This window comes from Scomber scombrus, chromosome 17, assembly GCF_963691925.1.
Source record: "Scomber scombrus chromosome 17, fScoSco1.1, whole genome shotgun sequence".
In the NCBI taxonomy this organism is placed as follows: domain Eukaryota; kingdom Metazoa; phylum Chordata; class Actinopteri; order Scombriformes; family Scombridae; genus Scomber; species Scomber scombrus.
In genome coordinates, this window is record NC_084986.1 from 9,738,208 (window position 1) to 9,752,478 (window position 14,271).

The 14,271-nt window shown below is 37.8% G+C and overlaps 1 protein-coding gene across 1 annotated transcript; it reads left to right on the forward strand.

Moving 5' to 3' along the window:
* Positions 1-384: 384 nt before the first annotated feature.
* On the forward strand, positions 385-13,824 carry opn8b (opsin 8, group member b). Its single transcript, XM_062437789.1, has 4 exons — positions 385-454; positions 10,811-11,104; positions 12,451-12,776; positions 13,480-13,824. The coding sequence occupies exons 1-4, from the start codon at positions 385-387 to the stop codon at positions 13,822-13,824; spliced, it is 1,035 nt and encodes a 344-aa protein (XP_062293773.1).
* The last annotated feature ends 447 nt before the right edge of the window (positions 13,825-14,271 follow it).

Consider the following 14,271-nt stretch of genomic DNA (forward strand, 5'->3'; position numbering starts at 1 on the left):
AAAAGATAATTATAACAAGTAGCAGAAGAAAAAAGACAGGAGAACGAGACCTGCAACCGATCCAAGCAATAATCATTCTGACCCTTTGTGGCCATTCATTTGACTGTTTTGGAGTAGTAGACTAATGAAAATCAAAACATCAAACGTAAATTACACTGCTGTTTTTTCATTATGGCAACCACGTTTGCTCAGCTCTAATCTGCCCCCCCCCCCCCCCCCCCTCACACACACACACACACACACACACACACACACACACACACTCTCCCTCCTACTTCAGGACAGATGGATCTGCCATCGGAGCGCACCAGCAGCGGCACATCTTGACTTTTCTCCAACCCATTAAGACGGATCGCGTCTCTCTTGTTACTGGTTAAGGTTCCAATGGATATCTACAGTTCAGCTTTATCACCAGCGCTGGACATCGGGACAGGTTGTTACCTGTTTGTTTTAGGTAAGTTTACAGCCACCCAAGCTTGAGTAAATGTTATAGTAAAGTTGTCAATAGGGGCTTGAAGGCTTTGCATCTCTGCTCATCGCAGTGCTGTTTGGGTAGGGGGAAAAATACAGTATCAACTTCTTCTCCATGATTTCGGGAATGGAAAACACAATAAGTACTAAATCATAGCCTACCTTTTCATAGTTCAAATTCACGCACAATTCGCTTTGATCAGGCATTTACCATTAATTATAATAGCACGCTGATTGTGAAGTGGGTGGACTTCTCTTTCATGCGCACATAAAGATTTAATAAGGCACTTATGTCAATATCTCTGCTGTCTGCTGTTTTATTCCTCCTCATGTCAAACTTTCATGCACCACACCTAACCCAGGTACGCCTGTTAAATGTTTTCAAGGTGAGAAATCATGACAATATTATGCCTAAAATCTACATTAACAAATCCCTTTCTCTCTGAGACAGCTCTTACTTACGTGTGTGTAATGTGTGTAAAAATGTATTTAAAAGGGCCACATTTTGAGAATTCACCTCCCATTTGGTGGAAAAAAGGTCAATGTGAACTATGGAATTTCAGGGTTAAGACTTTTGGTTACAAGTATGGTTTGTCATAGTATGGTTAAGGTTAGAGATATAAATGAATATAAGTCAATGCAATGCCTTCATATGTGACACAAACACGAGTGTGCATAAAGGTTGTAAAGGTAACACTAACCCTAAGATATATTCCAACCTTTCCTATTACATAGTTCCACATGGACATGCAGTGCCCATAGTACTGTAATTTAGTTGTGCAATTATAAGATAAAGTAAAACTCATCCTTTAGAAGATAATTGGTGAGCAATTAGTCCAGTGTTTTTTTCTGCTGATAAAATGGCTATGCTGTGAGATGCTATAATTGTATTACTGCACATGCTACATTCATTGATTATATATCTTACAGTAAAGCCAGGCTTAATATTGTGTAGCTTTGTTATGATACATGCGGCTCCCAACTGCTCACATCCTCTCTCCACAGGAGTGCCTTCATCTTACTCTGCCACCATTATCTAGTAGATGTTGTAATCAGTCTAGTAGATGTTGTAAATGAGCATTGACATTCACCTCACATCTGGTTTCATCCCTGCTCATTTCTCTGTTATTCACCAGAAGGAGTTTGCAACTGATTCTATAATTTTATCATTGTGGTGCATATTACGTAAAAAAAAATAATTTCACACATATTTGGATTAATGATTAAAGTCCCTACTTCACTATTATTTGAATTTGTAACACAAACTGTAATGGTATGTATGTATATGGTGCAAGGAGGAAGAGGGTGCAATGAGAAAGATGAATACATAAAACAAACAAAATTAACTTAAAATAAAAAGCAAAAAGAGGGAATTCTAATAAAATATGAACTCATTGATTTCTCACAGAGGGAATTATATTATTTTGTGAAAGCCTGACTCTTTCATATATTCTCAATATTGCATATTACTGACAATGATTATGGAGACATACATTAGAGTTATTTCACACCTTGTGAGGGTTTTAACAATAAGCATCTTACTTTCATCATTTCCTCACTTGTATTCAAATAAATAGGTAAAGAGGATTATTGGCTTATCAGATGGTTGAGGTAACATGACTTTAAAATAGCACAATATAATTAATCATAGCATCAAAATGAAATAAAACACAAGGGGGTAAAAGGTGTGGAGAGAAGAGCCTAATTGGGTCTTGAAATGAGATCTTGAGCTGGTTCAAATACCTTGGTGTGGCATGCTGTTCAATTCTTTTCACACCACACACTGCTTTTATTAGCATGGAAATAGAGTGGGATGTCAGCGCTATGGTGATTACTCTGATTCAGATCATTAGGATGAAGCAAGCCTCCTCTCAGATGCTTTGCACAAATAATACAGAATCCAGGCCTAATGATGAAACTAATAGTAACATCAAAGGCATAGAAACTAAGATGAGTGTCAGTCAGTACCTGACTCCCTTCAAGAATTTCTATGGGTATTAAGAGCCACAGGTTTCAGGGGGTTGACCCTAGATTGGATCTAATCATACCTATCAAATCGTACTTAATGGTTTGTGTTACTGGCAAGAGTCATGGGATGTGGGGTACCACAAGGTAGCATCCTGGGTCCTCTATTATTTTTATTCAGTGTAAAAAGCAGTTGGCTCATGCAATATATTTGATATGCTGACAATTCTGTTTTATTGGTCGCACACGAAGATAAAATAGTGGGAGAGGAACTTTGAAATCTAAGTAGATAGCCTTCGGATAATAGATTATCCCTACACTTTAAAAAAAAAAAAATGTTTTTAAGATTTATTTTTGGGTTTAGTAACTGGCAGAGAGGGCCCACAGGAATCAGTGAGAGAGTGAGAGGAATGACCCACAGCATAGGTCCCCGACCGACCCGAACCAGGGATGCCGTGACTATATGGCACCAATCCGATTACTCGACTACCAGGGCGCTCCCCCAAGATTATCCCTACACTTGAGAAAAACTGAAGGCATTTCTTTTGTGTTTTTTTGTTTTGTTTTTTGTTTTGGTTCTAAAAAAAATTGAGCAAGGTTACCAGGTTTTAAGGTCAAAGTTAGAAAATTCGATAAAACTACTACAGACGATGTAAATGATCTTGGCTGCATTTTAGACAGGTTTTTATCAGGTGAACATGTGGATTTAAATGCGTTCACCAAGATTAATCAAAGATTAAATATGTTTTTAGCCAGAAAAGCAACCTTTCTGGACAGCTCAGTTCGTCACACACTAGCTGGAGCTCTAGTTCAAATTAATGTTGACTACACTGCCATCTCCTGGTACACCAGATTATCACAACACCTTAAAAACAAAGTACAAAAGACTCAAAATAAATCGATAAGGGTTATATACTAAAAGTGCACCAACTTGCACATCCTGATCCTAAACATTTTAAATAGCTTAACAGGTTGACAGTGCAATATAAATATATTAAGATGCTGCACATTTTTAACAAAATTGTTAAAAATATGTCATTAAGTTATAAATTAATTATTTATCAGTACTAAGAGACAATCATAGCTACTTTACAAAATGTAGCATGACAGACACACACCTTCCAAACCTTTTTGACTCAGTATCCTAATGGACAGTACAGTGGAATAATCCGGCCACTATCTTAAATTAAGTGTTTCGCAAAACGTGTTTAAAGTGGCATTAAAGAAATAGCCACAAAGTACCATGTAGTATAATTCTATTTTAATTGTAATTTTTTATGACCAAGACTGTTGCATGTTGACATAGCTAACCCGCCACCTGCCATTTATATACTGACTGTATGGTCTTCCCTTGCTGACTTGTTTTGCTTTTATTTTGTGGTTACACTAGAGAACTGCAATGTAATATATATATATAAAAATGCAGTGTTATATGTGTTTTTCTAAACCATCACTAAAACACTGCCACCCGCAGGGTGAAAATCAAATTTGTGGAAAACAAGAAGGCCAGAGACAGACCTAATACATAAATAAATAATAAATAACTAAATACAGAAATGAATAAATCTGATAGGAAGTCAGCACACCTTTGCTTGCCCACATGGCCTAGTTCTACCAGCTGGTCATGACATGCGACTTGACTGTTCAGAAGCAAAGTGAACAGAGCATTAAAGAGTTTTTCCAGTGGGTTTTAAGATAAAGATCAATACATTGTTTCTATCTATCTATCTATCTATCTATCTATCTATCTATCTATCTATCTATCTATCTATCTATCTATCTATCTATCTATCTATCTATCTATCTATCTATCTATCTATCTATCTATCTATCTATCTATCTATCTATCAGTTGTCCTGCTACTTGCTACAAAATGTCACTCATGCATATAAGCATCATACAATCTGATCTGTGTGATTGGAATGTTTGGGTTAGGTAAATGTTCATAAATTACCTTTGATTCTGTGTGTGGTCTGTCTCACTTCCTATCTGCCCAAGAGGATCAGGCATGGTTCATGTTTTTAATATTACTGTTGGAGCTTAACTAAGTCTGTGGCCTGTCATACCCAAACAAAAAAATGTGTAATTTGTCCCTATACCAAATTTTTAACCACACATGTTTTTTGCATTCATATCTATATTATCAGTTTCAGAGAGCAGAACGTGTTTACTTTATGTTTGATACAGTTAATTTATACAGAAAATACATTCATAATCTAACTTATCTTAAATTTTGCTGAAAGTGAAGGATACAACAACAACATAGAACAGTAGGTTTTTATTATAACCATTAAAACCATCTATCACCTATCAATACTGCCCACAAACCACATGACTTCCTCCTCTGTCAATCTACACAATCAACAGCGTTTAGTGTATTAGTCATAAAACAAAACCACAAACTGGTTTGCAATTTTCAGACAAACACAACTGCAAAGAACATTTCTTTTACAAAATACTTTCATATTGTGCAGAAGTTGCACCTCCCTCTCTTGTGTCCCCTTGTGGCAACTGAGTGTTTGACTGCGGATTGATCAGGGAAAGATTTGGACATCTATGTTGCTGTAGCTGGTATGTTGGGAAAGTGTTATCACCTTTGCTTGATAGAAGTCACAGCTGCCTTTCCTCCATGCTGTCCTTCTTTTCTGATACTTTCTCTCCATCGCTCTCCTTTTTCATCTTGAAATAACAGATTCACCAAATCATTCCTTTCACTCCACCAAATCAGTGAAATAAGGGGTCAGGACCAAGTTTTCCATAAGTGCCGGCTGTTGGCCAGATGGCCGAACATTAAAATATTTCCAGCCAACTACTGTTTTTTTCCATTCCCTACTGCTGTAGGGTGCCTTGCATCCAACTGAGTGGAGCCTTTGTCATGAAAGTGAAAGCTAAACTGTCACTAACAGCTTGTTTGAGTGTGCTTGTCAGTCACATAAAGAGTAGGCAGGACTCAATTAGGCCACACATTTGCTGGGTTTGGTAACTTCAGTCCAAATGGCTTTCCAGAAAATATACACAATAGACACATGGCTTTTTGTTATTGTGAGCTGCTTTTCACCCCGATTTATTGATTTGGAGTGTTGTTTTAGAACTCACTTGTCTTGCCCATCTGTCAGTCACTGAGAGGTTTAATGTGCAATTTTGTCCACATTATAACCTAAAAGCCTAAAAACGACTGGACCTATGTTATACATTTTTGTCTACTTGTGTACTTACATTATCCTAAATGTTTCCAACAGTGTTCAAACTCAGAGAAATTTGTAATTTCAATCAAGGTAATGTTCTGTTGTTTCATTTGGTAGCCTGTCCGTGGCATCATATCCCATGGAGTCCGTCTAGATGCGAATCCTGGCAAATATGGCAATATGGAGGGGAATGGGCAGTTCTTGTGACAGTGTCAAGTTCCCCATTGAACTGTGTTGAAACCTTTGGACCTGAAATGCTCTCTATGTACAGAAATTCATAGCAGCTGCACACAACAAAATAATTTTGAAATATTTCCGATCTCTGAGTTTTGTGCTTAAATAGTACCACAGCTGACAATGAGTTTGAGTCCAAGGTTAAGTGTTAGTTTTGGGTAAATAGAAAGTCACAGCAAACAAGGTGCCATATTTAAGGATTCTGTCTCAAATAACGTAGCAGTGTTAAAAGAACAGAAAAGCAAGCTTAAATATTATCTGCTAATCAGATAGAATAATGTTTTATTGGGCTGAGCAATCAGTAATTAGTAATTTGTCATTCAGTTGGAGCTCTTGTTGAGAGTTATTTGCAAATGTGGCTTCAGAGGTTGCTGTCTTGATCATTGCACACATCCTACTATTCAGTTCTCAAAGCAAAGAACACATGTCATTAACTGATTTACAATTAGCCCACAACTAGCTCAACTTGCTTATGTTGTGTTGCTGTAGTGCTCTGTGGTAAACAGAAACAGCTGAGCTCTAATGCTTATCTCTACCTCATGATGATTCAGGTTATTAAGTATTTGCATTCTTTAGAATATTTTTACTCTTTCTGTCTGGAAGCTGATATAAATTAAAACAATGGAAAGAATACATAACCATGCGTTTTGAATGGCTACACTCAGTCAACATCTGTTGTGACATCATATTGGTATGAAAACATGATAAAAACCAAATAGCAACACATTCTGACCAGTCATCATGACTACTATAACAGTGACATGAGCATTTAATCCCTGTGCTGTGTGAGAGAAATTATCATATTAGTTCTGCTATGAAAATAGCCCTCAGTGTTTGCCAGACTGCTGTAGAAGACAGTCTCTCATGTTCATTTCAGCACTGTCAATCCTTAACACTGTAGTCATATTATAAAACCTGACAGATGTTTGGTCAAATGTAAGAGCAAGCAGCAGATGTCAATGCACACAATGCAACATATCTCTACTTCCGGCAGACAGGATGTTAAAAGACACAATTTTGGAGTCGGAGCACTTCCTTGTTGCTGGGAAGCATAAGGTCAATAAGTTTGCAGTCCAGAGTTCAGAGAAGGATTAAACTTCAACCCATTGACTTTGACTGAGATCCGACAACCCACTCATGCTGTGGGCGTTGAATCTTTGGATGGACTCCATGATTCTGCTTGAGCAGTTTGAAAACTTTACTAGAGTGTGAAGCTAATTAAAAATAAAGAAACATTTTGGGATGGTCATGGAAATAATTTTAATGTCTACTGTAGGAAGCCATGTCTTAAATTGAAAAAATGTAATTCAACTAGTAAAACCTGCTGCCTACACTGTACCCGTGTGATGTGCAGAAAAAGCTTATGCAACATCAGCTGTTCTGTCACGCATGAAGCATCTCCACCACTTACTGAGTCAGAGTGGTGCTATCAGACTGACTCTTTGAGAGGAGGTGCAAGTCTCCAGGGTTATACACTATACATTACTGATGGTCATGTGGACTGAGGTGAAAGTACCTATAAAAATTTAAAGCTGTACCCGGGGCATTCGATTAATTATGTGCTGTCTCCTCTGAGTCAGATGCTACAACTGATGTTGTGGTTCTTGGAATGTGATTAATTGTATAAATTGACAACTTTTCTCAGATCTGGTGTGAGATAGGGTGTCTAGAAGAATACAGACCTCGCTATTGTCATACAACACTAAGCGTCCATGGGCCCTGTAAGCACTACTAATATTAGCTATTTATCAATTCCCTGTTGAAAAGAGAGCTATTTCACCTCCAAGGAACCTAAACAAAGGCTAATGTTGTCATTTTCTTCAACTATCTCTGTAACAGGAAAAGAAAAAGGTTTTATGCAGAAGCTTTATCTTTGTTTGTGTGCCTGCTAATGGCTCTCCCTTGCTCCTATTCTGGTTTTCTTCCCTCTCCTCTCAGATCGAATGGGAGATGTACACAGCAATTCCTGTCATTTTATTTGTACAACTAATAAAGTATTAAGACGATTTAATCTCAGTTTAACCAGGTTAAACGAATCATTGGATATTGTCGAATCACACATATTTGCTTTCTTGCCATGAATTAGTTTAGAAGATTGATACCACTCTTGTTACTTTCTGTTCAGCATGAAACTCTGTCCCAAGAAAAAACTATCAGCCTACCAGCACCTCTAAAAGTGTGTTCAGAGAGAATGCCAGACGATAAGCGTGGGCGTGATGCAGTTTTTTGTTTTTTTTAAAAGATTTTTTCTGGCATAGACACCTTTATTAGCAGAAGAGAGACAGGAAATCACGGGAGAGAGGGGGGTGTGACATGCAGCAAAGGTCCTCCAGCCAGGATTCAAACAGGGGTCCTCTGCGTATGTGGCAGGCGCCCTAACCACTAAACCACCTGTGCTCCGGCGTGATGCAGTTTTGCCTGGGGCAGCACAACTGAGGGGGAGTGCAAGCTGAAAATATCCCAACTTGAATGAAATCCTGGGGCTTGATCAAGCTGCATAAAAGTACAAAGACAAGGTATTGTCATCTACTTTCTTTATTTGAAAGTAGATGGCATCGAGGCTGACAGGAAACAGGGAGAGAGGGGAATGATATGCAACAAATGTCCCTTGAGTTGAACCAGGGATGTTGCAATTATGTGGCATGCAACTTTTGTTTGAATTTTTTTGTAAGGTTCAATATGTAATTTGATGAATAGTCCAAGGGTGTCACCTGTTCAAATGATGAGCTGTCCAGGGCTGCTAGCCCTGCTGACACACATCTATCTTTGTAAAGAGGATGCATTTGTTTTGTTTTGTTTGTTTCAGTTTTTGTGCATTTAAAACTAGATTGTGATCAGTAAGACCTGTAAATCCGTTTGTAGATTGGGTATTGCCAATAAGTGCAATGAAGCTACCAAATACAAATTTGTATCATCTGCATAAAAATATGTTATGAATGTTAAGAATAGACATGGGACAAAAAACAAAATGGTGATTTTTCACTTTGCCGCAAAGATTAGGTAAAAGTCTATGGTTGGGCCATGGGACCTGGCTGTAACATGGTGGCTTCTGCACTATAAAATGGCTGAGTAACTGAGTATGTGACCCTTTGCTTTGTTTTGGTTCATGTGTATTGAGTCTTTGTTTGGCCTGTCTGTCCAGAAGGACAACATGCTGTTTAATTTTGGACACATCAAGTAAAGGAGTATCCAAAGCAAACAGAACTTAGGGGACACTTGTCAATTTATGTCCTAAACAAGTTACAGAGTGCCCCCCCACCTGCCACTGGGACATCACACTGTCTACATCGTGAAAGTCAAGGTGGAAAAAACATAGAAACCCCATCAAAACAGGAGAGGCAGACAGATGAAATGTAAAGCAGGCTGCCAATAAAGTGTGCACAGTCAACTGTTATCTCCTTCACATTGTAGTTGATTTGCCTGTGAGTATGGTTAAAAAAAGAACAAAGGACTAACCAGTGAGACAAAAGAACAAGATCCTCGTTGGAAAAACCGAGCCAGCTCATCCTTGATGAGCAGGCAAGACTACACTGGCAGGAGAACCCAGACTGCAGCCTAGGTTCATAACAGAAAAGCAAACACTGGTGGACCAAAAAAAGTCCATTGAAAGTCAGATACAGGATGAGCTAGCTTGTTCCAGTTCAGCCCGCCGCTACCTTGAAAAGAGATAAAATAATTAAATTGTACGGCTCCTCTAGGCTTTTTTCTTATCAGACCAAATGGCTGGGTTTCCATTATCTGGTAATTACTTTTATTTAGTGGTAAAATCTGTTGAAGTCAGTCATATTTTAAATCTCTCCAATTGTAATGTCTTAGAAAACAATTTACTCAGGCACAATTTTAATTGTGATTTAAAAAAAGGATAAAAGTGTGCCAGCAGAGACAGGTTTCTCTCTGCAAAACTAAAACATGACAGCACAGTGTAGTCGCCCTGAGGACATGGTCACAAGGCTTAAGCAGCTGACCTAAAATCGTTGAACTAAAGCTGAAGGAAATTCTTTCTTGTTTATGTGTTACCCCAATGAACGTAGGCTAGCGTAACTTTAAAAAAAAAAAATATTTATTTATTTTTTAAATAGTGTTATGCATGTGAGTCTATTGACTGGGTTTATTTGATTTGGAATACAATCTATAAGCAAAAGTAGCCTATTTTTCAATCAATAATGAATATTCTAAATATACATGCCCTGATGATATCATTCTTTATAAAGCATGCTTATCAGTTGTTTTTAAGCTCAATGAAAACTGAAATTTGACTGGAATTTCTGCCATTTGTCAGGGATGTTGAAATCATTCCGGACACATGGACTTTAACCAATTTTTTAAAATGGAAATCCTGCCAAATATATCAAATTCAGGAGTTGTTCAAAGAAATCTATGCAGTTTTACATCCTTTTCCCATGATTGTGTGCAAGTATCATAAGTTGTAATTAGTCAGTTTGTCTACTATATCAAATAGGTTGAAAGCTATTGTTGTTCCTGGGCTCTTGCTTTGCCCAGGGACTACTAGCTTCTTGTCAGTCTGTTGAGAGCGTCCTGTCTGACAATGAAAACAAACGCTTCTCTCTCATCATTTCACTCATTTAACAGGACATTTATGTCTGGTCGCTTGCCCTGCCATCTGGGACCTGCAAACCGAGCACACCTAAAGTGATTACAGATAATAATGTGTGCAAGGTTTGTTGATTCACAACATAAACAGTAAGCTGAGGTAAAAAAAAATAAATAAATAAAAGCTGCTGGAGCTGCTATGACGCAATCAAGGCCTGTAAATGCAGATTATTTGTTGTTGCAGAGAAATTGCCCAACAGGTTTTGTTTCATACACGAGGGAACATGTATGGATGTATTATAAGAAAATCCAATGTGTCTTTCCATTCACACAGTCATCATTAAAATGTAGCATAATTTTTACCTTTAATCCTTTATCCTTACCTTTCTGTTTCCTTGTCTCAGCTGTTCTCTCCATCCTGGGAAACCTCTTGGTTCTTTTTATGGCGTTCAAAAGGTCATCAAAGATGAAGCCACCAGAGCTGCTGAGTATTAATCTGGCAGTGACAGACCTAGGGGCAGCTGTCACCATGTACCCCCTGGCTGTGGCTTCTGCCTGGAACCACCATTGGATCGGGGGAGATGTTACCTGTATTTATTACGGCCTGGCAGGATTCTTTTTTGGCTTGGCCAGCATCATGAACCTTACTATCTTGGCCATAGTGCGCTTCATTGTTTCACTTGATCTGAATTCTCCCAGTGAGTATTACAGGTGTCTGAAACACTGACAAAATATAACCAGACATTTTCTGAAAATATTTTAATTTATAAAGCATTTACTGTCCTAACTCCGATATTTTCTATTCTCCAAGAGACAGTAGCTACCATTATTAAAAAATGACTGGTCATGTGGTGGATGATTTAACCAGTAGTGATAAAAAGCATTCAGTGATAAAACATAATTTAGCATGATGATAGTGTTGTAAAAGATTAGGGCAAAAGCAAACAGGTCCAAGAATAATGTCAGCATCCTCACCAATTGATTATTCATGTAGAACACATGGACACATTGTTCTTAATTATCATACAGTTAAAGGCAGTCATAACACAGGTAGAAAGGTAGTTAGCCAAACATTTGCAGCTTATGTTACAGCAGATTTTTAGAAAAGGCTAATAAAAAAGGAAACAGGCCTTAAAATTCTTTAGATGTCATTTCTACAGCACCATATTTAGTAAATAGTAGCTGCTTCAATTTTGCAATTAAAACATAAATGTTCAAATCCAGTTTAAAAAATGTTGTAGAACATTTCAGTATTGGATGTTCATTTCTCTGCCCCAGCTAATAACTTTTTGTGACTGTCTAACCTTTGTGTTGGTATATTGTTTGTTCTTTTTGATTAACAATTCGGCTATATTGCCAGCCAGGCTATAACTTCCTGCTATGCCACTTGAAAATATACCAAACGAACCTCTTTTCTGCTGACAAACCTAGTGGCAACTTTGTGCCTGAGGTAAACAAACGGTATTGACAGTGCAGTTGAGAAATGTAGAGTTCATTTTATGCCTTATAGTTGACAATGTTGAAAAAACTGTAGAGACTTAAATAGGCTATCACACAAATAGTATTGGAGAAGAAAGGTAGTCAGATGGTGTTTTCCATGAACTTATTGACTAGCTATGTGTGGTCAAAAGACCTACACATATGTCCAAATAGATATTAAAAAAACACAAATAGAGTACACATATTTGCCCTGATAAGTACATAAGAACTGTAATGTAAACTTGGAGAGCATAAGACACACACACTAAGGAAGTCCACAATGAAAGTGATCACATCAGCATCAGGCTCTAGGGAAAAGATCATAGTAAACAAGAGATAACTGTGGGAAGACCCTCTGGATATAGTGCCATTTTAAATAAAATCCTTTTATATCTTATCATCACTGCCTCTTCATTGTTTAATCTGTTGGAAGAGGCAAATTTAGGTTCATTTATTTCCCCATGAGCTTCAAGATATTGGTTAGATAAGCAGACTTGTTTTAGAAAATATAAAATAGTATTTTCTGTCCATCTATATTATAGCTCATTTCTCTTTCTCTCTGCAGAGGAAAAAATCAGCTGGAGGAAGGTGAAGATGCTGTGCTTGTGTTCATGGCTGTACGCATTGCTCTGGGCTCTGTTCCCCCTCCTTGGTTGGGGGCGGTACGGACCGGAGCCCTTCGGCCTGTCTTGTTCTCTTGCCTGGGGACAGATGAAGCATGAGGGCTTCTTTTTCGTCATCTCAATGTTCACTTTCAACTTCATCATACCTTCTGTCATCATCTTCTCCTGCTACTTTGGCATCGCCATCAAGCTCTATTATACCTACAAAAACTCCCTGAACTGCAACCAAATCCCCAATATTGTCAAGCTCCAGCGAAGGCTGTTAATAGTAAGTAAAGTACCAATATGTCATTGGGGGCTTCAACACTGAATTGAATCAATCTTGATTAAATTGACAGTAGTCTGTTATTAACATTATGTGAACATTGTGAAATAACCCAAATACACCTAGAAGCTGCAGTGCACAGACAGTGTGCATGTACAGTACAGGCCTTACTATTAGTTGTTTTAATCATTTATCAGATACTTGTAGCTACAACATTATTCTGACCATTTATCCATTACTTTTAGCTAACTACTTTACAATTTTACAATTTTACCATTACCTCCATTATTTTCTACATTATTTTCTACATTGTACATTTCTTTCCATTACTATCTATTTTAACCATGTATATATTACTTTTTACCCCCAAATATCCATATATCCATTAACTTCAGCTAACTAAACCATCCATTTAGTTATTACTTTAGGTAGTTGTTAAAACAGTTTAATGGCTTTTAGCATCCATGCATCAATTACTTTAGCCAATTATTTCAACAGTTCATTAATAACCTTTTGCTCACTTCAAAAATTTCAAATAATTTGCTGTGCAGCTGAAGGCACAGGCCGTTCATATACAAACTTGTTATACCTTGTATTTCAAACAGAACTCAAAACATACAAACTAAAAAATGCCTGATCATATTTAAAACTATTTCCAGAGATGTTGTGGCGTTTTTACTGACTTTATATTCCTGTTCTCTTGCAGATTGCTGTTTTGATCAGTGTAGGCTTCATAGGCTGCTGGGCTCCATATGCTGTGTTAAGCATGTGGTCAATTTTGGGTGACAGTAACACGATCCCGCCTGAAGTCACTTTGCTGCCGTGCATGTTTGCAAAGAGCTCCACCGTATACAACCCCATAATCTACTACATCTTCAGCCAGAACTTCAAAAGAGAGGTAAAGCAGTTGCGCTGGCTGTGTCTACCTTCCAATCCAAGCCACGTCAATGACAACTGCATTTATTTGGTCAGCGCTGGCATAAAACCCAAGGAAACTGCCCGGTCTACTTTACACGAGATCATGGAGTCAAAGGCAGAGACTTTGGATTGAGTTTTTGGGACATGCTTCAGTGGAAAGACTTTACTAGCAGCAAACACTTGTTGTGCTATTAGATGTACATCATGAGCGCCTGGTTATGTTTTAAAATGGTGGAGTAAACGTGTAATGCTCTCAAAAAAAAAAAAGAAGTAATTTAAAACAAATTTCCTGGACTTCTACATCATCTAACCTCTTGGATTAAGTCAAAAAACAGTGACCTGCACTAGTCTAGATTAGTTTGATTGAGTGTGCTATAAGGACCAAAAATGTTTCAAGAACACTATATAATTGGGCAGATCAGGATATGGCTTTGCATGTAGTAGGTTGCAGGCTACTAAGCCATCTTCAGTGTTAAACCTGATGTCATCTGATGTAAGATAATGACTGTTGTTTACCACTGTGATGCCTGTCTGCAATAGAGACGAGCAGCCTTATAACTTTGGCCTACTGACTTCCACG